Source organism: Stegastes partitus, unplaced genomic scaffold (genome assembly GCF_000690725.1).
Source record: "Stegastes partitus isolate 25-593 unplaced genomic scaffold, Stegastes_partitus-1.0.2 Scaffold81, whole genome shotgun sequence".
Taxonomy (NCBI): Eukaryota; Metazoa; Chordata; class Actinopteri; family Pomacentridae; genus Stegastes; species Stegastes partitus.
In genome coordinates, this window is record NW_007577812.1 from 212,307 (window position 1) to 236,945 (window position 24,639).

Here is a 24,639-nt window from a genome sequence, read left to right on the forward strand (position 1 = left end):
TCAATGTAATCTAATTTAACAGTTCACTCTGTTTTGTAACGCAAGTAATGTCAATGAAAACAGTATTGTTAATGAGTTGGAGTGAACAGTCTTTTTGCTTTCATTGAATAAACTCTGTCGGACAAAGCAAGGGGGCTTTAGCTGTGCCACAAGCCTCACATTGTGTTGGCTAAACAATGCCGCTGAAAAATTAGACCCATGTGATGAAATGAAAACGGCAACATAAACCGCTGCCAGAATCTGAGCTGGAGTGTATATGAGCTGTTTGCAGTCCATGTTTCCTCTGTGTTTGTGTGTGTCAGTGCGGGAGCTCAGGAGTCCATGGCACACGTGCAGACGGACAGCGAAGAACTCGTCTCTGTAGGTGAGTTATGAGCACATGGCTCTGCTGAATGAGAGGACCTCTACTGTGAGGCTGAGATCATGGTGGAACATGTACATGAGCAGAACTAGATTGTCTACCTCTGTGAAAGGACTGCATTTGTTTTTATTTAGATTTGATTTTTTTTTTTTCTCACCGCAGGAAACAAAAACATAGAAGAGGAGTTTGCCAGCTCATCTCTTGCTCCAGCTCATTCCCATTGGACCAGTGATGCTACAAGCTCAGTCAGGCTGAGGATAGAAGAAGGATGTCCAGACGAACCCATCACAGTTCACCAAATGTTCAAAGCCTCAGTTGAAAAATACGGAAACATGCATGCCCTCGCCAGCAAGAAGAACAACAAGTGGGAAAAGATCACTTTTTTAGAGTATTATCAATTCTGCCGGACAGCAGCCCGCAGCTTTATCAAGGTATATCATTCAAAAATAAACGTAAAAATGACACTACAAATGGTCAGATTTTAAAAAAAGGAAAAGACCAGCGTTTTCTTGTTGTGTGTAGCTGGGTTTAGAGCGATTCCATGGAGTGGCAATACTAGGATTCAACTCAGCTGAATGGTTCTTCTCTGCAGTCGGTGCCGTCATGGCCGGGTGAGAAACAAACAGATCCGCATTAAGATTTAATCTGCACGTAATATACTGTACAGCTGTTAATGTGCCCTTTATTATTCAATTCCATACATGTTTTCTCTCCCCCATGCTCATAACAACCTGTATTGTTTCTTCCAGAGGAATAATGACGGGAATTTATGCCACAAACTCACCAGAAGCTTGCCAGTATGTGGCTAGTGACTCCAAAGCCAACATTATCGTGGTAGAAAACCAAAAGCAGTTGGATAAGATATTGCAGGTACTGCTAGATATACTGTATGTAAATTTATGTTCAAAATATGCACGTCTTTGTTTTAAATGTGATGCAATGCGTAAAGGTTTCTCTATTGTTATCATAGATTCGTGACAAACTGCCCCATTTGAAGGCCATCGTGCAGTACAGCGGACAGCTCCAGCAGAAGATCTCACATCTCTACTCTGTGAGTCCTTCAGACATCCATCCATCCATTATCTATACACCGCTTAATCCTCACTAGGGTCGCGGGGGGGCTGGAGCCTATCCCAGCTGACTTAGGGTGAAGGCAGGGAACACCCTGGACAGGTCGTCCTTCATTCACACTAAAATAATCCAGACCAAAGTGACTGCTGAGTGTTTGTTCCAAGCAGTCTATTGCTGTATTTTTTCGTAGTGGGAGGAGTTCATGGATCTGGGTCTGGATGTTCCTGAGACACAACTGGACGACATCATCAGCAGCCAGCGAGCAAACCAATGCTGCGTCCTGATCTACACGTCTGGCACCACAGGCAAGCCGAAAGGAGTCATGCTCAGTCATGACAATGTAAGATTTCATGAGATTATTGTGAATGTGTACTACCAAAAAAAAAAACAAAGCACAGAGGTAATAACCGAACAACATTCTGTCACGGTCTGTGGATATACAGATCACATGGACCGCCAGTCACGCCAGCAGGGCCGGAGACATGCAGCCAGCCGACACCAAGCAGGAGTCACTAGTGAGCTACCTGCCTCTCAGCCACATCGCCGCCCAGCTCTATGATCTCTGGACAGGCATCATGTGGGGGGAGCTGGTGTACTTTGCACAACCTGACGCCTTGAAGGTAAATAGTAAAAATGCTTTAGTCACATGGATGTTGGTTCTAGTACGTACACAATGTAGGGTATGTTGAATGTCCAGGAACAGGCCTGAGGTTGAGATGCATTGTGTACGAATAAGACCATTGACAAAATCAGTTTAATTACTGCAAGCTTTTTTGTGTGTTTGTTTTACAAGTGTGTCTAATAGAAATGTATTCACATAGAAGCAGAAATATTGGTTGGAACAAACTGAATACTGTAATGCACTCAGTTAAAATTCAGATTTGAGCAGTCTGATTCTCCACACGTTAACGTCTCCACTGATGATTTTTTAAGATATTTTTTAAAAGAAGTGTCTTGCTTTTCTCACTACAGGGAAGTCTGGTAACGACACTGCGGGAGGTCTGTCCTACTTCCCACATGGGTGTCCCACGGGTGTGGGAGAAAATGATGGAGAAGATAAAACAAGAAATCAGTCAGTGTGGATACGTGAAAAAGAAACTGGTGACATGGGCCATGTCAGTCAGCCTGGAAGCCAATCAGAAGTGTGTGCTAAAGTAAGTACAAGACACAATGCACACTCCAGAGTTTAAGGATGCTCATTTGGGGTTATCTTGCCAAACACACAGCATACAGTCAAGGTGCTGGAAAGATTTCATCAATAGATGTTTATCTATGTTTAGGGATGACGAGAGACCGTTCCTGTTCTCCCTGGCTGACAGCCTGGTGCTGCACAGGCTTCGGGCTGAGCTGGGCCTGTCTTGCTGTCAGAAGTTCTTCTCTGGAGCAGCGCCCATCGGTAGTGAAACAGTGCAGTTTTTCCTGGGCCTCAACATCCGCTTGTATGAGGCCTACGGCATGAGCGAGAGCACAGGACCTCACTTCATGTCAGGGCCTAAAGCTTACAAACTACCAAGGTAAAAATTCACAAATCGTAAAACTTGTACATAATGTTTGCGGTTCTTATGTTTTCAATATGAATCGTCTGAATATCAAACAAGAGGACAAATTCTTTTCCCTGACATGTAGCTGCGGTAAGGTGGTGCCTGGCTGTCGGTATAAAATGGCCAATGTGGACTCCGAGGGGACGGGGGAAATTTGCTTTTGGGGACGCAACATTTTCATGGGTTTCCTCAACATGGAAGACAAAACAAGAGAAGCGCTGGATGAGGATGGATGGCTGCATTCTGGAGACTTGGGGAAGATTGATGAAGAGGGTTTCTTGTACATCACAGGAAGGATAAAAGGTACCGTTATCTAAGCAAGGAGGGCTATTGTGAGAAAATTACAAATGTTAGGTCACCAGCTCACGATCTGTAACAGTGCATTCACACACTTGAGTGCATGTTGTTCTGGACACAAGATATGTCTCCTTTATTCTCCTTATTATTATTCTTTGTTTTTTAAATGAGCCATAAAAAGCTGAAATGTCAGGCTGCCCACTCTTTCCATTTAGAGTTGATCATCACAGCTGGAGGGGAGAACGTTCCTCCTGTTCCCATAGAGGAAGCGGTGAAGAAGGAACTACCTATCATCAGCAATGCCATGCTGATCGGAGACAAGAGGAAGTTCTTGTCCATGCTTTTAACCCTGAAGGTAAACTGCCATTAATATTTCATGTTCATAGCAGCAGGATGTGCATATGAAATGGAGGCGCACAGTCTTTTCACATAAAGTTCAAATAACTCTCTGATTTTCTTCTTGTAACAAGCCTGGAAGCATAAAGTAGATGAAAACATTAAGCGATTTAACTCTTTGTTTCAGTGCTGTGTTGATACAGAAAGCATGGAGCCAACAGAGGAGCTGAGCATAGAGGCTGTGGAATTTTGCAAACAGGTTGGCAGCCAAGCAACCAAAGTCTCTGACGTAACTGAAGGAAGAGACAAAGAAGTGCATCAGGCAATCCAAGAGGGAATCGACAGAGTCAACTCTGCAGCCACCTCTAATGCGCAACGCATACAAAAGTGGACTATTGTGGGGAAGGACTTCTCGGTTTCCGGAGGAGAGCTCGGTAAGTTTAGCAGAACATCAATCAGCTGAATGCTAAGCAGAACACTTTGTCATAATATTAACAGTGTTTAAAACAATATTATATTATAAACAGATGCTTTTTGTATTAGGTGACACTGCAGTGACCTCTCATATTATTCTGTTCGGTTTTCTCGCTCCAGGTCCCACAATGAAGCTCCGTCGCCCTGTCGTCTCAGAGATGTACCACAAAGTCATCGAGAGCCTTTATCAGGACTAGTGTCACGTTCAAGAATGCAAAAATAACAGCGGAACCACACTTATTTTACTTTTTAATAATATTTTTATTTAATGATATTTTAAATAGTGAATAATTACAATTATTATCCTAGACATTTTAGAAAGTCGCACAATTTTAATGCATCTTTTTCTAACTGAAACATGTGTCTCCAATTCATATTTGTCTCTCGCAAACACTTCACATTTACTTCTTTAAAAATCATGCATGAAAGGAAAGTATCTGACATTTTGTGCAGATATTTCAGTATTCAGTTTGTGTTCTTTTTATCACTTTGGATAAAAACTCATGAAATCATGGATGTAACTTTTACCAGTATTCAATCATAGCTGCTCAGAGATCCTATTACACCCACAAGAGTCATTTGCATAACACTGAATAAAAAGTCTGTCATTTCTGAAGTCATTGTATTATCCAGTTTACTTTATACATTCATGATGTTGCAGAAAGAAAAAACAGCTTGTAATGAAAAGAAGTGCAAAATGTCTGCAAGTTATGTGTTACAGAAGCTTGATTATGTTTGAATTCATCCTTTGTAACCACATAAGTATGAAGCACGTGACTGAAGAGTTTAGCTTGCTGATGAATGATTGTTTCTCAAGTGATCGTAGGAATTCAGTTTCAAAATAACTATCAAACACATTAAAGGTCACAGTCACTCAATAAATAGACAATATTCACTACAGGTTAAACATTTCAGTACCATCACATATCACATATACACAAACTGTTGATCAAATGTTTTAAGACAGTGCTTTGGAGTGTGCAAAGAGAAAAATAAAACATTCAGGATCTCCTGAGTCTTTTCTTTTCTTTTAAATACATATTTTGGTAAAATGTGCTGATACAATAAGACATGATGAAGTTAAGTAATTCAAATCCTACCAAGTAACTCCTGGCCTCACTAGCGCCTTTCTACTAGTCCATGTCCCGCACTCTTTGACATATTGCATCTGTGAACTCTGAGCACTTTGAGTTTCCGCCCAGGTCTTTTGTTCGAACCTTGAAAGTGGATAACACAAGCATTATAAATCAGATTAAGGAATATCTATACATCCGAAGCGGAATCTCATGTAAAGCAAATTACCTTTTCGTCTCGGATTGTGTCAAAGCAGGCAGCTTCGATCTTCTTGGCATGGCCATGCAGGCCCATGTGCCGCAGCATCATGACCGCACTGAGCAGCAAGGCAGTGGGGTTGGCCATGTCCTTTCCTGCTATATCTGGGGCAGTTCCATGAACCTGACAGGAGGAATTAATCACAGCACATCATCATGCTCTATAAATATCACATTTCCTAAAAGTACGCCACACACCAACTCATTCCACACCGCAATTGTATTTTGTTTTGATCATGTGAGTACCTCAAAAAAATATAAAAGAGTCTGACGAATGAGACAAATATCGACATACCGACTCAAATATGGCCACACCATTAGCACCAATGTTTCCACTAGGAGTCACTCCAAGACCTCCGATTAATCCAGCGCAAAGATCACTGCAATAGTAAACACATCAAGTTACATTTACGCTATTTACATGGTCTTGCTGATTAGTTATTATACACACTGGCAAACAAATTTGTTAATATGCATCATCACCAACTAATCTGCAATCACATCTTCGCTGTTTTTTTAACGTTTTAGATGCGGATTATTTGATTGATGTTAAATTATTAAAGTTCAGACAACCCTAAAATTCTCTTACGACTCATCAGTCCACACTGCTCTCTTGGTTCTAACACATATCTACATGTACTCTCACTGACAAACAATGTAGATTTCATCATCTATCTAATTAATATGATACCATAAGCGGTTCACCAGTGATGTTCACGTACCTCAAGATGTCTCCATACAAGTTTGGCATCACCAGTACATCAAACTGTGTGGGATCCTGCACCATCTGTAAGAGTGTCAAAACAATGCCCCTATTAATTAGGAATGTCAAGCGTGCCAAAAAACATAATTTCTTATCTATCAAAAACATGCATTCACATTAAATTAATTTATAACAAAAGCTGTTGGAACGTACATTAAGGCACACAGTATCCAGGTACATCTCAGTGAATTTCACATCTCTGTGCTTCTCCGCAGCCTCTCTGCACTTCCGCAGGAAAAGTCCATCTGACATGCGCCTATCGAAAAAAAAATGTCAACAGTGGAAAATCATTTAATTTCAGCAAATAGCTTTAAAATGACCAATCAGTTAAAGCAATTACTACTCAATACAACTTACATGATATTCGCTTTATGAACAGCGGTAACACTGGCCCTCTGATTATTTCTTGCATATTCAAAAGCATATTCTGCAATGCGCTGGCTGGCTTGTTCAGTGATCAGCTTAATGCTCTGCACGACTCCGTCAACAATCTGAAATGAGAAGCACACATTGTGAATGTGGTTAGTATTTGAATGCTTTAAAAGAAAAGCTCTGTTCTTAAACACCGAGCAGTGTCTGTGCAGGGGAAGCAAAAATAAATGAATCAAATAGAAAAACAAAAAAAAAAATCAGTGCTTTCGTAAAAAGAAAATAATAAACTGAAACATCTAGACAAGCATTGTTAAAGGGTCTTACCACATGTTCAATCCCGCTGTATTCTCCCTCGGTGTTTTCCCTGATGGTCACCAGGTTCACATCAGTGTAGGGGGTTTTGTAGCCCTCAATCGACACACAGGGGCGCACATTAGCATAGAGGTCAAAGGTTTTCCTCAGCAGCAGGTTCATGGAGGGATGGCCAGCAGCGATTGGTGTCTTCAAAGGACCTGTAAATTATTAAGCAATTAAAAATTATGAGCACAAAAAGAAAACACTCTTTAGAAGAAACAAGGTCTAATACAGTTATGTACTGCTCTTTTTACAAAAGCTCATTCCAAAGGTTTAGTCACATATCTTCACCTTAATTCATTAGCCTTTGCTGTGGGTATAAATGAGGGTAAAGCTATATATAGAAAGATTAGTTCTTATTCCCCAGGAAGAATATGCAAATCATCCTTCTTATCATCTGGAATAGCTTGCTGTAACAACCATGCCATTTTTATTTTAACAAATGTAAGAATATATTTAGAAGGTTACCTTTCAGGCCAATTTTGTTCTTGTCCATTGATTCTTTGGCATCTGGAGGAATCATCCATTTGCCACCAGGTCCTTTAATGGCTGTAACATTTCTTTCCTCCCACTGAATAGGTGCCTAGATCAAAAGCATATACACAACACAGTTTAAACTACATTCAAATATATATATATATAACTAATTCTACATTTCTGTTGTCTTTTTTATTGGTGCATTTTGTATCAAACATCAGTGCTGAAGTCATATTAGTACACTGTTCTCTATTGCACCCTGAAAAACAATACTGCTGGTTTAGTGAACAGATGTTTTATTTCTTTATTTTTGCTCCTCCTGTACTAACTTTAGCTGCTTCAAAAATCTTCATGACAGCAGCGGAGATCTCTGGGCCAATTCCATCACCAGGGATTAAAGTAACGGTTTGCATCTGTGAGGCAGAACAAAGACACACAATATTTAAGGACGTAGGAAAAATTACACACTTATGAGATAGTCTAAATTTATTACAAGCACCAAAGGTACTGCAAAAAGTCTTGCAAGAAAATAATCACTGGAGCTTTAGCGGGAAAGATACACACCCCCCGAGTGAAAGCCCTGGATTGTGGAGTCTCATTCCTAAACGCGCCGACAACCCTCGACACCTGTCAGGCGAAAAGGGCCAAAACACACAATAAATCACCCTTTTGTTGGATATGTCTGACAATGAGGAAAAGCATTAAAATAGAGATATTTAGAGGAATGAACTGAACATAGTTTACTGCAATAGTAAAGATATTAAGAGCAGAATGACCCAAGAAGAATTATGCAGTCATGTACAGCATGCTTGATGGAAATAGCTGTTATATAATGTGTTCTTTTTGATCAAAAATGCATGTAATTGTACTGCTATGCCAAATCCTTGAAAGAGCATGATAAATAGATAGATAGACTGTTTATGAAGGAACTGCCAGTCCTTCATAAACAGCATGTTAGTGTGGCAATTTCCAGCCTTGTTTAGTATGAATGACTATGAGCAGTTCAGTAAAACACAGTGTGTATGGGTGTGGGTTAAGGGCCCATACCCTCCCTCAGAAGGGCCTAAGACAAGGACAAGGGCAGAGGAAGCAAGCCGATGTTGCAAAGTAGATGACCAACAGGAAAGGAGAGGCAAGTTTAGTTTTGAAGCCAGTGTGTCACCATGAGTTGTCTTAGCTCGGTCAAATAGCAGAAATTGCGTAAGTGCGACAGCAATGGCGTTCTGCCTTGGAAAACATTGCAAACCAAAATGCCCATCCCAGATTTGAAAACATTACTACTGAGGGAGACTGCTAGCTAGCTCTTTTTTTTCTAACGCAGCAAGGACAGTTAGCATTTTTAATAGTTACGTATGCTCAACTTACTTCCTGTGGTTTGATTTTATCCTTGCCATTGATCGATAAACCCAACTTTCTTAGCAGATTAAGAATCTGTAGACGATAGACATTTGTTTCCACAACGTAGTTTTAACAGAACGTGATCAGCTTGAGCAGTCAGCTATACAAACTCTCACTACAATGCATAATAACATAAGATAAACATCCAGTTAGCTCACTAGCTAGCTAATCAACAGTCAAGAGTCCGGTTGCTATAGTAACTACAAGCAGGAAGTGCTAGCTAGGCTAAGCAGTTAGCAGTGTGGGTTCTGTCTCCGGTACGCCGGTAGTCTTTGATTTTGTGAACGACAATAAAGGATGCTAACGTTAGCTGATACATTTAAACAAAATATAATGCATTTTTTGCAACACTTATGAAAGGTTTGCATGCTTTTTCCAGTACATACCGCTGACCTCCACGCTTTTCCTGCCATCCTGAGCTAGCCAAGGTCGATGCAGAAGCAGTAGCAACAGCAGCACTTGTCAAGCTAACGACAGTACGCACCGGATGTCTGTCCGGTACGCTTTGTTCTTCAAAATAAACTCTGATTTAATACTTTTACAGTCGATAACGTTATTGTTAGTGCGAATTTCCATTTGTTTGTAGTAGCAACTTCTAAATCTGCCTATTTATTTATTTATTTTTAGCTTGTAGTGTTCATTTTAAAACTATTTGCAACATTAAAGTCATGACTGTTTTGCTCTTACTGTAGATATCCTCAGGAAGAAGAGACACTGGGTTTAAAAAAAACTTTACTTTTTACTCTACAGTAGCAACACTAGGAAAAAAATTGAAATCAAGCTTTTCATACAAAATAACATCTATATATTATTATAAATGGGCTAACATGGATTACAGCTTGGTCACAGGCAGGTGTGACTACACTCAAGTCTGTGTAAGTATTTGATTAAAAGAAAAAAAGAGATCATCATCACTGCACTATGCTAAAATAGACAGCAACAATAATAATAAAAAAAAAATCTATTTTACTCTGATGCATGTCTGATGGTTAAAGCTATTCATAATTTCTTATCCCTTCCTTTTAGAAGATGCCTGGCCTGTCCAGGCAGAAGCAGTGCAGGACTACAGCATCCACTAGAGGTTACTGGGTACTACATTTCAGAAGGACAGCTTTTGGTCAATCTGCTTTCTTAGTTAAAGCTGTGGGGAAATGGAATTCTATCCCCAGAAATATATCAAGAGATTCAGGAAGATGTGCAGTGTTTCACACTAGCCTCAAGCTTTTGGCTGAAGTCAGACCCAAAATGTCCCTACCAATGACTGCCTTTTATTTTCTGTATTTACTTCTTCCATTTATTATCTCACAAAGACGGACTTTCATGTATTATATTGTTTTGTGCAGTGTACTTGTTATTCTGTGGTTGTTCTTCCATCTACCTGCCCATGGACAACAGATATAAATTAGCTGCTAGCTAAATCCGGTGCGATTATTTTTAATCGAGTGCTGTCCCTGCAAACATAATTAAATAAAACAATAACAAAAAAAAAAGAAAAATCCCTGATCTTAAGTGTGTATGGCCTGGATATTTCTGCACATATTCGAAGATAAAGCAGATTCAAAGAAACAATTCCACCAGCAGGAGGCACCAGTGGACTGTTTCTGAGACTCCACTAATTTCATCATGAGGGATTTCTACAGATTGCTCAGTTTTTTCCACACAACACCTGAATAATACATGATCTTTGGCTCTGCATGTACAAACACTTCATAGTATGTTATGCATAAGTTGCCCCAGATTCTGCTGTATAAGTAAATATGAATATAAATCAACAAACCAGTACACCTTGACACCTTTGAAAGCGTTGTATTTTCCACAGGTCCGCTGTACACATAGTAAAGTTTATGGTATAAAACAAGTAGAAACGGCTGCAACAATCATTCAATCACATTGGTTTTTTTTGCAAAAAATTCAACTTACGAGGAAAGCATACAGCATGGGACACATTAACTCCCCAAATTATCCAGCAATGCAAAATGGAAAAAAGCTTTTAATTACGAAAACCTATAGAAATTCATAAGCAGCATAGCTTCCAGCATAAAAGCAGGCTACAACATGGTACAAAATGCACACTGTGCAAGTAAAGACATCTTTGAGCCAAACTGAGGGATGTCAGTATGGGTAAAGGTTTTCAAACCACGTACATGTTTCGTCCAATGCATAGGATGCGTACAACTTGAACAAATGCTACACACTGCAACACAGAGCATGTGTTCCCGGCAATGATAATTATCAAGCATTTGGATATAGTGTGGTAATTTGAAAAACCTACAGTACATTAGTCATGGTATATCGCACAACAACAAAAAGTTGCTAAATATTGCACACGAAACGTGTCCAAAAATAGCCCAATTTAAATGGCAAACTGCTTTGGCTGCTTCTTCAGGCTCATGGATCTTTCAGTTTGTGAAATTACATGAGTGGCTCTGTTGTTGAGGAGTCTGCATTCATGAAGAACATCTGGATAAAGACAAATGCAAGACAAGGATTACAAAGAATACCTCCGCACAGTTGACACTTGCTTAGGTGATATGCAGCACTTTTCCTAAAAAAATGCAGCTCTGCAGAGAACCTCTTACCATTAAATTGTTTGTAAGCTTCTTCAACAATGGCATTGTTTGATCTCTTTATCTCCCAGTAGGTATCTTCCACCCATGGCTTGCAATCGGGATGTTCAATAAGCTGTCCGTTCTTGTATAGACCAGCTAACCATTCATAGAGAAAAAAAAAACAAGCAGATAAAAACATTTTAGTCAAATGAAACAACTTTAAGCAAACATAGCTGTGCAGTATTTATCCAACGTAGCTGTGTAAGATGAATGAATGGAGTGTGATAATTAGTTTACTCGTTAAAAAAATATACCTTTGATGGTGTCATCAATGTCTTTGCATAACTGGTACAAGTCACTCCCGCGTCCAACAACTCTTTCACCTACAATTTAAACAGATTAAGGAAATAATTAAGTAAAGATGTCCAAATCTTGGGGCACATTTAATACAGCCAAAAGGAAATCTTACCATCCAGCACTTTGATGTTGGGGAACATCTCAAGAACTACGGTTCTATACGACACGTTCCTGCACACTGACGGACAGAACGTCATTGTTAGTTCACTAATCAAGATTTTCGTGCACTTAAATGTTTTCAAATGAAGCCGCTAAAAATTACCTGGATTAGTGTAATTATACGTGTTGTCCTTAAGACGTATACTTTCAAGCTTTCTCAAAGGAACAAGGCAGTGTAGGTTCTCAGTGCTGATGCAAAACAAAACAGACGCGCTCTTAAAGATAGAATTACTCATCACTAATTATTCAATGCTATACTTCACTGTTTTAACGTAGTAATTGGTGACATATTCCTTTAGATCACTCTGTAGCCGTACCTGGATATAACATTACCAGCTACGTTCAAGTTCTGTAAAGCGTCACAGCTGCGCAGGGGATCTGGAAATAGAAGAAGAAGATTTTAAATCTATTTATAACACACATTAACTTGACATGTTTTGCTCCTGAAATCTTACCCAAATTGGAGATCCTGTTGGCAGACAAATTGAGTACAGAGAGAAGCCGAAGGGATGCCAGAGGAGCTAAATTTGAGATGTTATTTCCAGACAGGTCCAGTCTCTCCAGATTTATACACTCCCCGATGCATCCAAGATCATGTATACCTATAAGACAGGATACAACATTAAAAAACCACAATAGAATTTTGCAGAAATAAATACGAATGCATCCATTTCATCTTACCGAGACCTCTCAATTTGAGAAACAGTATCGACTCCAGATCGAACTCTCCTGTACGAGACTTGAGCAGCACGGCGGTGATCTTCTCGCAGTCTGCATCTGAGAGAGTCAGGGTGACAAGACTGCAGCTTAACAAGGCATACTCACTTTTCTATTCTTATACACGCAGTACAATTACAGTCTGTATTTGTGAGTCAGCGCTGCAAAAAGGAAAAAAAAAATGCTGGAAGCGCTGTGTCTGTTCAGTTTACAGTGGAATAAGCAAATAAATAACCCCTGCAATCATCTCTGAACATGAGACACCAATTCATGCAGTCTCTGAATTTCATATCTGGCAGCACACACACATATTTTTTTCCCTTCTGCCAGCTCCGGAGGAAAGGGTCACAGACTGGCAGATGTGCTCTTCTCTGCATTGTTGCGTGAATAAATAACAACTGAGGGAGTTATATTTGGTTGAATTTCCTCAGGCAGTGTCAGTATTAGACATGAAAGCCTTTTCAAATGAAAAAAAGGGGGATGGCTGAGAGAAAAATCAGACTAACCAGAGATAATGATGTCTGCTTCTTTTTCTAACCCATTTCATCCTGTGACATTTTCAGATTCACACCAACACATGGTTTATTTAGTTCACTTTGTATGTGAACTAATTGAGGGCTGGCAGACAAGGTGTATGAAACAAGTAAATACAGATGAAAGGGGGCAGTGGGAGGGATATGTAGGAGCTACAGACGAATATCTCGCATTAGTCACCTGCAGAAATAAAGGCGATGATTAGTTTCGCTCCACGGTCTGCCAACGGTAGCGTTTAATGTTGTTAGCTCATGTTAGTAGCTGCTCCTGTGTTAGCTTTGAGCGTCGTTAGTATGACGGCGGCTGCGTGGATTCATGAGGATGATTCAGCCGGATGAAAGTGGGTGTGTTGTTTCATGAAATGGTAAATGTGCCCCCCCTCCTCTTTTTTTTCTTCTTCTTCTTCCCTGTGATGACACACGCAAAAAATGTTTTGTAACAAACACTAGGTTTTATAGCCACATCTTAGCTGAAGCTAGCAAGCATTAGCCGCTAGCGGCTAGCATAGCGCCGTAGCAACAAGCTATCCATCACAACTTACCTTGATCTTTCTCTCGCTTCGAGTCCATCCTGGGCAACTTTGCTGCTCGGAAAGCGACCAAACGCAACGACAGCTTCAACCAGCGAGGTGGAAAGGCAAGGCAGTGGTTAGTTTTGGGGAGTGTGAAATTGTCATCTGTCCTGAGGTGCCGTCAGGACACGATTACTGTACTGCTGCGCCGTAATAGCAGCAGGCAGGTGGGAGAGACGGACCTCGAGCCTCCGCAGTCCAGCACCGGATCCGCACGGAGGGGAGGCAGAGGGGTGAGTAGCGGGGAGGGAGGCAGAGGGGGAGGACGAGGCTTGGATGGGATGCTCCCGGATCGTTACATGTTACCTCCGTGCAACAGGTTCTCTATCAATTAAAAGTTTTGTTCTCATCACAACGACGTGGAGAATGATTCTGCTACAGGGCTTTATAATGGATCTGCGAAGAGCAAATAAATATAATGGGACACGTTGATTGAATAAAAGAGGGAGTAAATAAATGAGCAGGCAAATCCAGTCAGGGCAGAAATAACCCACAATAAATGTTAGTTTAATTAGAGAAGACTGGGGAAAAAAAATCTCTAATTCGCTTTTTTTTTTTTTACTGTTTCCCCCCAAAGACACAAAAACATCAATAAAAACAGATTGTGAATGATTTAAAACCGTAACTGAATAACCCTATAAATCATCATGTTTATAAGACAAAATGAAATGTGGACATAAACAGACAGGCAAAATACATTTGAAAGGTTATTGTAATATCACAGATATTTACTAGTGTAACTGAAGAGATGAAACTGTTCAATTCAAGTCTAATAATGTGAATATATTTCAAAAAATTAGACACACATGTTGACAAATAACAGAGGTATAGGTTCATATAACCAGTGTTGAATGTGTTTTATTAAGTGGATAATCTCTATACGCATTGCTATTCTATCAAAATACAATTTTCACCCATCTATCTATCTATCTATCTATCTATCTATCTATCTATCTATCTATCTATCTATCTATCTATCTATCTATCTAAAAACCTATTTCAATTACAATAATTTTAAGATATGTTTATTTTCTATTCTTTTCAGTTATATCTTTTTTTGTGCCCTTAGCTGCTAGATAACCTAATTTATAAAAACAAACACTAATTTATTTGTTTATTTTTATTTTTTACTAGATTTAAGTATCTAAGGGGTCTTCTTCAGATTGTCTTAGTGCATTCGTGTTGTTTAGTATTTACACATGGCTGTTAGACTGTATACTGAAAAACTGTTCTTATACTTTATTATATTTCAGGTGGAAATATGAGGAAATGTATGTTTGTGATCTTCACCTCACTGCAGATAAAGCATGTACACAGTGACCACGTGATCTAGAATTAATAAATAAATAAATAAATAACCACTACTAATAATATGATTTCTATACATTGTTTTCTCCTGTCGTTACATCATCCAGCAGGTTGTGCTTCACATGCATTTCTTTATTTATTTCCTCGAGGTCTGATTGGTCCGTGCGGACTCTCTGGACGCCACCTGGGTGCTTCAGGAGAACCACATCCGTTTGCACCATTAAGAGGTTTTGCGCTCCTTTGGGTCCGCAGACAACATCCGCAGCCTCCGACATCACTGGACACTGCTCCTCTACTTTTTTTCCTTTTCCTGTTTTCCTGTTTTTCTTTTTTTCTTTTCATGCACGCATCATTCATCAGTCATGGCGGACTTCTCCTGGACGGACATCAATAACGTTTTTTAAGAGTTTGCATCGAAACCAGCGCATCCTGTGCGGAGACTTTGACTCCGCGGACCTTTCCTTAAATGCCTTTCATTGAGAAAAGGCTTCGGACGTTCAGTGCTGTGAATGTTTACGAGCAGCAGATCACCTGATTAAAAATGGGGAATAAACAAACTATATTTACCGACGAGCAACTTGATGCTTACCAGGTAAGATGTGGAGCTGCGTGTGGAGACAGTAAGTCCAACTGGATCAAACAGATGTCAAATAACGTCCTGTCATTCATTCATGTGAGCAGATGATCAGCTAATTAAAAAATAAAAGTGTTTTTGGAAGAAAAAGTGGATTAAAAGCAAAGATGTATGTGCTTATAGAGCATTGGGATGCCTATTAGCTCAGAGTATAAATGCTTCAGTTATTATTTTTTCAAACTGACATTCCATTACTGCTTTTTTAAAAACAACTTTTAATGGTACTGAAAGGAGAAAACAGCAAATTTTCAGTCTTGATCACAAGCAGGTGCCTCTGGATTCCCCATCCATTTAATTAGTGATGCACAATAATCTATTTCCAGCCAGCCTGTGCTCAGTTATGCCTCTGCTCTCTTTAAATATTGACACCGTCTTGATAGGTGAGAATAGCCAAAGGTTTTGATTTCATTGCAAACTGGAGGATCTGATGCACTCGGAGTCGTCGTCCGAGAGCGCCTGACCTTCCGTTACCTGTTTTTTTTTTTTCCCATGAAGAAAGACATCTTCAGGTGCACAGGTTTATCATGTGATTAGGCGTGGGCTTAATAATTGATGCTAAGCCAGCGTGATATGCGGTGAAACTCTACTCTCAGGACACAGTTTAGTTCTCAAGAGCCTCTCTGGTTACTCCAGCTACTTGTTAAAAGCCCTTCTTAGGACGCTGTTGCTTCCAGTTTGTCTTAAAGTTGTTGTTTTCCCTCTTGAGTTTTTACTTCTGCTATTTAAAGGTGCAACAACATCAGCTGACTGGTCTGATTTGTTCAAAAAGTTCAAAGAGTTTAACTTCACGAACACGTCTCTGTTATCTTTCTTCATGTGTGGGCTTAACTCAGAGTGTAATAGGTCATGATGGTTAGTCAGGTACTGCTTCAAATACACTCTCACACACTTATCATCACCTAAACATCTTCCGTCTTGGCGTGAAAGCAAAGGAGGATGCAGGAAAGCTTTATTTTCTTTTTAAATCACACTGTCTGTAGATCCCAGCTGTCTGCTTCTTACACCCAGCAGCACAGCTCAGACAGGATGGACACAAAAGCAAAATGTAAATTGAGTTGCCTCCGGTAGGGCTGTTTGGGGAACGCGTGTGCCAACACATGCATGTCAGACAACAGCAGCTCATGTTCCCTCGTGTAGTCACACACATCATCATTTAAGAGAAACCAGACACCTAGAAGTGCGTTTTACTGTAATGGTTGATCACGTGACCTCAGAGGAACTGTAATGTCATTGTGTGTGACTCACAGATGTGTCAGTGATCTTGTTTTTTTATTGTTGGAACTTTAAATAAAAAATGTCAGAAAATACAGGGTTTTTTAATCAGTGTATTTGTGTTTTAAAGTGTTATTTTTTCTCTCTCATTGCAGGACTGTACGTTTTTCACTCGCAAAGAAATTCTACGGTAAGAGTTTTATTAGCTGTATCTTTTGGTCGCTGCTGATCCGGAGTAAAACACACGTTTCACCACCTGCTCCAGCCATGAGACACATAATAGTGTTACCAGAGTGTAATAAGTCTGTCTCCATGTGGTCAGCTCTTGCTGCGTGCACTGCAGATAACACGTGGCTGTAGCTTTGGCATGCACACACTGTAGGTTAAATCACAAACAATACATGCATTGCAAGACTCCCTAAAAAAAAAAGACCACTTCAGACTGAAATGATCTCCTGCTGGAGGAATTAAAAGTGTCTCATTCATGAGCTAAATCCTCAGAGCACCTGAGAAACTTGATGCTCAGGTTTCATTAGCAGCTGCAATGTGCAATTTTTATTCATTAAACTTATTTTCATTTTAGCACATTATCAACACTAGTTTGGCATAATTAAAGTTAACCGTTAGATGTGTATTGGTTGATTATTAGGACGGGTTTGAATGAATACTGTTTGGTGGCTGGGCTGCAAGGTGGTTCAGTTGGTAGCACTGTTGCCTCGTAGCAAGAAGGTCGCTGGTTTGCGTCCAGGTGGAGGCACCAGTGTGTGGAGTTTGCATGTTCTCCTCGTACAGCGTGGGTTCTGTCTGTCCCACAGTCCAAATTGGTTATTCTAAATTGTGCGTAGGTGTGAAGTCAGCTCCCCCCTACGACCCTAGTGAGGATGAAGCAGTGTATAGATAATGGATGGATGTTTGGTGGCTTCTGATTACACTGATTTAGAGCAATGGGACTCAAACAAGTAGAATTTTCACATTCAAGCACAATTTCACTGCTGTAACATATAATGATTTTTTTTGTCTTATTCTGTGAACATGCAGTTTACACTAATAAAATGATAGTTTGTAACGTACATTTTTATGTCAGTGTGTTTCTTCATACAAAACGCACATAAAACTATAGACGCAAAGCAAAATTACTAAATGTGGTCATTCTGAAACCACAGCTAATGTGGCACAGTGTGTCTCAAATGACTGCTGATGAGCATAAACAGGATGCCACACAAAACCCAAACACATACATGGCATCTCTAAATGTCACGGTGTGCGACTTTATTTGTGCAGATTGCTGTCGTCAGTGAAGATCTAGATGCTTCTCTCGTGTAGCTCAGCATGTTACCTAAGCCTGTGGAAGTCACGTTGACCTTTTGACTGAGGTGTTGTTTTCAGCGCCACCCGATGAAGTGTCACATTTCTACCTCTTTCAACATGTGCATCCCCAACATTTGAAAAAAAAAGAACTAAAAATCAATCTAACTGGATGTCATGACTCACCGGGTAGCATCATTTCTCTCTCCCTGTCACTCACCCAGGAGATGACGAGGATAAATGACGTGGGTTTTCTTTTTAATGGAATTGACCAGAGACGCTCACGTTTCAGTATCTTTTGTCAGCGGTTCTAGATGCTGGAAGATAAACAGCTACTTAAAGAAATTGAATGCACATACTGGAGGATGTTGCAGTGTAACGTTACATAATGATGAGAGTTGTGTGATGCAAGGCTTGCAGGAATTTGGTGTCTGATTTGTTCAGGTTGCAGGAGGGTTTTTGTTCCTCTAATAAGACGTGCAGTCATTAACGCTCTGGTGCTGTGGTACTTTCAAGAATGAAAGAACATTTTATACAACATGTTACTCCTATATTTTCTATTTGTTGAGCAGAGGAGATAAGATGTGCTACATTAAAGCCACAAGATTACTTCATTTGTGGTCAGCAAGACTTTCTAAATTCCATCTTCATCAAGCTGCTTTTTTCTTTCCAATATATTTCTGTCCTTTTTTTCCTTTTATAACAAGTGTGTGTGCATGTAGTTGTTCCACCTCCTGATATTGGATTGACTTTGATTCCAGGGCTACCAGCAGATTGGAAACAAAATTGACAATCGGCAGAGGGCGTAATAGGGTTCTGCACTTTATGACCTTCATAAAACACTCTTATTTCCGTCCACAGCTGCAACAGCGCAGTTATGTAACGTCGAGGGAAAGAGGCTCTCACTGATGTCCAGACTGATTTAAACCCTGTTGCCAAATCCGGCGTTTTAACATCAGATCATCATTTCAGTGTTTTGCTATTTTCAAATGAGCCGTCATTTTGGAAACACAAACTTACTAAACGTAATCAAAATCACAATGCTGTTTTGTCCTCATGAGATGAAACGCTTTGAAGGGTCACGGCACGTTCAAACTGCAGGTTTACTCATCATTTCCGGCAGCAAAGCCTTAAATCTCCATCACTTTGGCAGGTTTATATAATTTAATTGTAGTGAGTTTGTCCTCAAAGACCAGTGTCCCTGCTGATAAATGGCTCGGCTCTGCAAATGAAGGTTCGCCCTGACGAGATTAGTGAAAGGACAGGATGGAGTGGAGGCTGAGGATAAACACAGACTGTCCAGACGTCGTGCTCTTATCACTCATACAGCCTCCGGACAGTTTATAGACATTATTCTCTGTAATAAGTAACATTACAGTTAACATGTAATGAAAGAGACATGATGTTATTCACATTATACTGCTCTATAGTAGAGGGATTGTGTCCAAGGAAAAGCTAATTGTAAAAGTCCATATTACATCAGTGGTGCTTCACATTTTAAGGTGTTTACAGGAATATACTGAGTCGTGCATTGATGCTTTTGTAAATGTCAGCAAGTCAGAAGCAAAAAAAAAGGGACGCAATGCTTCATAAGTGTTTGTATTTTTAATTTCAGGTTGCACGGCAGATACCATGAGTTGGCTCCACATCTTGTACCAATGGACTACACCAATGATCCTGATTGTAAGCTGCCGTTAGCCTTGATAGTCAACATGCCAGAATTAAAGGTAAAAAGAAATGCTAATCAGCCTCTTCTACCTGCTCTCTGTCTTCCACCAGCCATCTGCACCAAGTTGCGTTTGCGTATTTTGCATCGCACTGCAAGGACACACACACCCTGACCAACACCTAATCAATACGCTCTCTCTTCCAGAGGACGGAATTGATTTTTAACCGTCAGCATCCCTGATCTGATTGTATGACACCGCATCCTGTGCGCTTATGAAAGTTAATGTGCCATGAAATGCTCTGGCTCTGTATGCTGACACATTCATTCCCTCCTATTTTTAAGCAGCTGCCATTTGAAAAGAACATCTAGAAATTTTAGAAATGGCATTAACGTCACAGCCACATTTGCCTCCACTTTTCTTCCCCCCCCACGCATGAATGCCGTATTGTTTAATATTGGCTCCTTATCCGCCGAGGGGTTAGCGCAGAGACTCATAATGTGTCCCTCTTCTTGGCGTAATTGGCCCTCGCTTGTAAAACTGTCAGGGTTTTGAGCATGGCAGGAGAAAGATGGAGACCACTGAAGGCAGGATCTATGAGGCCCAGATGATGCACAGTCACCCAAAGCACCTACAACTTCATAGCCATAAATACATCCTTATCTCCTTGAAGACTAATGAGCTGCGTAGAGTCAAATAGAGTGATTCAGGCTCCACTGCCTTCGGATATCAAGTCAAAAATGGCATCACTTCAATTTATTGTCTTCTTTTGCTGATCTTGTGTTGACCCCAAACTCAGGACAACATTGCTGCCAGGCGCAGAGAACACAAGTCTCCTTTGACACCGTCCTCTTAAATGGGAATTTACTCCAAGTTGTGTCGAACCACCTTATTATCTTTGATATAGAACTCCTAGGAGCAACTTATGGTTGGTCAGCGGAGGAGAAAATATTGGTTTCACTACACCGGCAAAGAGAGAGAGTCAGCTCTTTTCAGCTGAACCCTGTGATCAGCAGAACACACGTTTACACCTCTGCAGCTCGTATGTGATGCTGCATGTTAATGAAACTGTCATAGATTTTATCCAAACTACGTGCTGTATTAGAAATTATTTGGTGCTCCTGGTTACGAGGGTTATTACATTTAGGCTAATGTGTCTGCAGTTGTATAAATTCAAACGCCATCTTGTTTCAGGAAAACCCGTTTCGTAACAGGATCGTGGAGTCTTTCTCAGAGGATGGGATGGGAAATCTCAGCTTCAATGAGTTTGTGGACATGTTCTCAGTCCTCAGTGAAATGGCTCCCAGAGAACTCAAGGCCATTTACGCCTTTAAAATATACGGTAACAAGACATTTCTAATCATCCGTCACAATTTTTTGCAAATATCTCAGAACTAAATGGAATTAGATTTCACAGATATTTACTGTGTTCTCTGTTGCTCATAGATTTCAATGTGGATAATTACTTGTGCAAAGAGGACCTCGAAAAGACTCTTAACAGGCTGACGAAGGAGGAGCTGACTCCTGAGGAGGTCGAGCTGGTGTGTGAGAAAACCATCGAGGAGGCAGACTTGGACGGTGACAACAAACTCTCTTTTGCTGACTTTGAAAATATGATATCCAGGGCTCCGGACTTTTTAAGGTAATCAAATGCATGTTACTAAAGACAACCAATGTTTTGCAGTTATGTTTATATCTTTTAATCCTGAGCTTCCACTATTTAACCCTCTGAACCCAAAAACCTGGCAGCAGGTTTGAAAGATGTGTTATTGTTAAAAAATCAACACAATTCCACCATTTATCAGAGCCAGAAACAGTACAAATGGCAAATATCCTTGGATTTTTTTTTTTTTAATTTTCAGTACAGTTCTGCCAAGAAAACACAGCCAAAAATCAGCTTATAATTGAGATATTTGATCCAAATCATTTTATTCTATGTGTCTCGTTATAATGGCCCAAAATATAAAGTTTGCAGGAACCAGATTGTGTAACAAACAGAAAATCATTGCAACTGAGACGCCATGACTGACTCAGCAAAGAACAACAGTAATGTCGCAAAATTCAGGGTCTTTTTGGATGAACTGCAGGTTGTGCTGATGCAGAGCAGTTTAGAGACGAATAGCGAGATTGAGAGGATAATAACACATACTTCATAAATGAAGTAAATGTAGAGAGGCACAGAGGAGCAAGTTGTCAGCAAGTTGTTGGAAGATACATTCAGCATATTTGAAATATCTTCCTAATGTTGATGTGCAGAGTAGTTTGTAGAAGACCCAGTCAAATAGCCTATCTATAGCAAGTGCAACCCCATTTTTTGGAAAAAATCTTTTGGCTCTTGGAAAAATCTTGTACATATTGATTCCATTTTTTCTTTTTTCTTTTTGTGAAACAGTTAAAGAAATTGCATTAAAAAAAAAAAAAAGAAAAAGTCAATTTTTTTGTGATTTATGGCATTGTAGTTTTGCAATGCCCCACATGAGACATTTTTTGCAGTTCTCTCTACTTCTAGCCATAGCTGTTTCTGTAGAGAAGACTTTACATTGCAGTGAAAATGAGCTCACAGTTAGTAAAAACGTGACCGGAGCAAAGAACGTCCAGGAGCAGCTTGGGGGGTTCAGAGGGTTAAAATGCAAACAGCCTCATCCCTCTCTGTCCCATTAAAAATGACAAACACGTCACATGTTTAGGAATCCTGTGTTTACACTCACATGTACACTCAGACAGTATGTAACAGCTGAATCAAAGCTGATCCCTTGTATTCTTTCTCTTGCTTTTCCAGTACCTTCCACATACGAATCTGAGGGCGCTGAACGGACGTTTTCGAAGGTCTTGCTGAACCTGAGGACTCCAGCTGAACCGTGTTGCCTGTCTCTCATCGTCGTTGTCAAAAAAGGCATACATCAATCCTCTGCGGCCTCTTCTCCAGCTGTCCTTATCTCAGTGAAGACTGCTAAGTTAGGGAACAAAATACTGGATAAAGCTCAATTCCTGTAGATTCAAATATGTTCCTTTTACTACCTATGAAAGGGCTTGACCTGAATTGGAAAAAAGGCTATTCTTTCTACATTTTAAGGTTTAAATATGATGTCCAAAATGAGCCAGACTCTGGATTTGTGCCTGTTGTGCACATTGAAGAATGCATAAAACTGCTCATCTGTCTATATTGCACATAAGGTGAAGTCTTTGTACAGCGACACACTAAATAGTCAGTATTTATAATTTTTATGTATATTTATAAGACTATGGAGAAAGCTTGACGTGAATGAAAACACAGCACTGACATTAAGGGCATACAGATATTCTTTTAAGAGCTATGCAGTATTTGTAGGTGCAGTGTTTAGGTGGTGGAACTGGAACATGATGACAATCATATCTTACTGTTCTCCGGTTAGATTGAAGGGCTTTGTCATCCGGACTAAATATTGGTAGCTTTCATCTTCTGCCTCAGCCATTATCATGAGATGTTAGTTACAGCCATCTTTTGGATATGTATTTTATAGTATTTCATGTGAATTTGTCTTTCTTTGAATAAATGTTTTTCTTTCCCCCGTGTGTTCTGACTTTATCGCTTCGTGTGACTGCATCCGTGAGGATTATTCTCGACCGTCCTGACCTGCAGCTTTAATGAGTTCTTCATCCGACCAACCCACCCTGCACAGATTGTGCACAGTAAAGATCAGGAAATGACTGCGCCTCTGCATTGCCCATCATGTGAGCTGTAATAACTTGTTAAGGAGGATGTGATCAATAGGAGCGAGCTGCCTCAGCATTCACCACCAGCATGATTACGTCCTGCACGCACAGTTAATCTGAGCGGAAAGCCGGAGGAGATGGTCTGAGCCGTGCCGGTCGATGATTAACGGGTTGTGGTTTGTGGGCTGTTGGGTGCAGATTTGCATCAGGTACATATGAAGCACAGTGTACTTTTGTTCCTGTACAGCTCATGATCAATTGCATGTTGGGTAGCCGCACATGGAGGCCTTGTTATCAACGTGTTTTGTGCCACGCATCTGCTAACAGTCACGTCACGTCTGCAAAAATGAATATGACCTGCTTAATCTGTCACATACACAACAGCTTCAAAGTAGAAATTTAGACACCAGCTGCAGGCTGCGACAAAATAAAATAACAAGACATCCCAGGGTACACCGAGACCACTGCATGTGTTTTAAGTGGGAAAACAATTTGGTTATTCTCCTGTTAGCTGTTAGTAATGCAAACACAAGAAATGAGCTTAAGAAATCTTTAAACTGCACCTCGGGCCACGTACAAAACAGAAGCATCTGCACAACCTAAACACATCTGAGCAACACAAGTGTACAAAATAGAGTCACACTGATTATGAAAAATGATACCGTGTGCCCTATTTCGACTGAAGGAGGAGGATTTGTCTGTTAAGTCTGTTAAGCAGTGTGCAGTCATCAGAGCAGCCAGTTAATTCTCCCCTCCCGTTATCTCCACTTCCCTTTATGAGGGCAGTATCAAATATTCAGAGTAATACAGTGCTGATTGTGTGGCTTCATTAATTACTGGTCTCGCTCATTCCAGCAGAGAAGCTTCTGGTGCAACGTGATACTGGAGCTGTAAAGCAGCCATTACTGTAGGCAACTGTTTCTGAGGTAGAGAGGAGCCAAACAGTGTGAAAGTCACACTGGTTTCACTGCATGAGACCTTGTTTGCGTTAATTTGATCTGATTTAAGACGATGCCTTTAGCTTTCACAGCAGAACGGCGGGGGTTGTCGCAAACTGTTTCATAGCAAAGAGATTATTGGGAAAGTTGGTGCTGCTTCCATTTTTCTTACCTGATCCCATTAACAAGCTGTAAATAAACAATTATTAAATGGATTTTA

General features: G+C 40.2%; 4 protein-coding genes across 5 annotated transcripts; 2 read left to right on the forward strand and 2 right to left on the reverse strand.

The window, feature by feature from the left end:
* Positions 1–318: 318 nt before the first annotated feature.
* acsbg1 (acyl-CoA synthetase bubblegum family member 1) lies at positions 319–5,095 on the forward strand. Its single transcript, XM_008276798.1, has 13 exons — positions 319–364; positions 524–792; positions 884–972; positions 1,111–1,231; positions 1,332–1,412; positions 1,623–1,772; positions 1,876–2,052; positions 2,405–2,574; positions 2,695–2,946; positions 3,059–3,276; positions 3,486–3,625; positions 3,794–4,040; positions 4,201–5,095. The coding sequence occupies exons 1-13, from the start codon at positions 322–324 to the stop codon at positions 4,275–4,277; spliced, it is 2,034 nt and encodes a 677-aa protein (XP_008275020.1). The 5' UTR covers positions 319–321; the 3' UTR covers positions 4,278–5,095.
* On the reverse strand, positions 4,321–9,240 carry idh3a (isocitrate dehydrogenase (NAD(+)) 3 catalytic subunit alpha). Of its 2 annotated transcripts, XM_008276796.1 has the most exons (12): positions 9,162–9,222; positions 8,743–8,808; positions 7,942–8,004; positions 7,707–7,790; positions 7,369–7,483; positions 6,871–7,058; positions 6,532–6,665; positions 6,328–6,430; positions 6,134–6,198; positions 5,707–5,791; positions 5,383–5,535; positions 4,321–5,297 (listed from the first exon to the last, which is right to left on the reverse strand). In XM_008276796.1, the coding sequence occupies exons 1-12, from the start codon at positions 9,186–9,188 to the stop codon at positions 5,214–5,216; spliced, it is 1,167 nt and encodes a 388-aa protein (XP_008275018.1). In that variant the 5' UTR covers positions 9,189–9,222; the 3' UTR covers positions 4,321–5,213. The 2 variants fall into 2 exon arrangements, with proteins under 2 accessions (XP_008275018.1, XP_008275019.1); XM_008276797.1 differs by lacking the exon at positions 8,743–8,808 and having other exon boundaries at positions 9,162–9,240.
* A 1,325-nt stretch (positions 9,241–10,565) lies between these two features.
* Positions 10,566–13,849, reverse strand: lrrc61 (leucine rich repeat containing 61). Its single transcript, XM_008276801.1, has 9 exons — positions 13,633–13,849; positions 12,522–12,617; positions 12,296–12,442; positions 12,158–12,218; positions 11,944–12,029; positions 11,794–11,859; positions 11,639–11,707; positions 11,355–11,480; positions 10,566–11,235 (listed from the first exon to the last, which is right to left on the reverse strand). The coding sequence occupies exons 1-9, from the start codon at positions 13,658–13,660 to the stop codon at positions 11,129–11,131; spliced, it is 786 nt and encodes a 261-aa protein (XP_008275023.1). The 5' UTR covers positions 13,661–13,849; the 3' UTR covers positions 10,566–11,128.
* Positions 13,850–13,888: 39 nt separating this feature from the next.
* On the forward strand, positions 13,889–23,338 carry cib2 (calcium and integrin binding family member 2). The gene is made up of 7 exons (XM_008276800.1): positions 13,889–13,895; positions 15,120–15,562; positions 16,972–17,006; positions 19,737–19,848; positions 20,983–21,130; positions 21,235–21,430; positions 22,568–23,338. The coding sequence occupies exons 2-7, from the start codon at positions 15,512–15,514 to the stop codon at positions 22,587–22,589; spliced, it is 564 nt and encodes a 187-aa protein (XP_008275022.1). The 5' UTR covers positions 13,889–13,895; positions 15,120–15,511; the 3' UTR covers positions 22,590–23,338.
* The last annotated feature ends 1,301 nt before the right edge of the window (positions 23,339–24,639 follow it).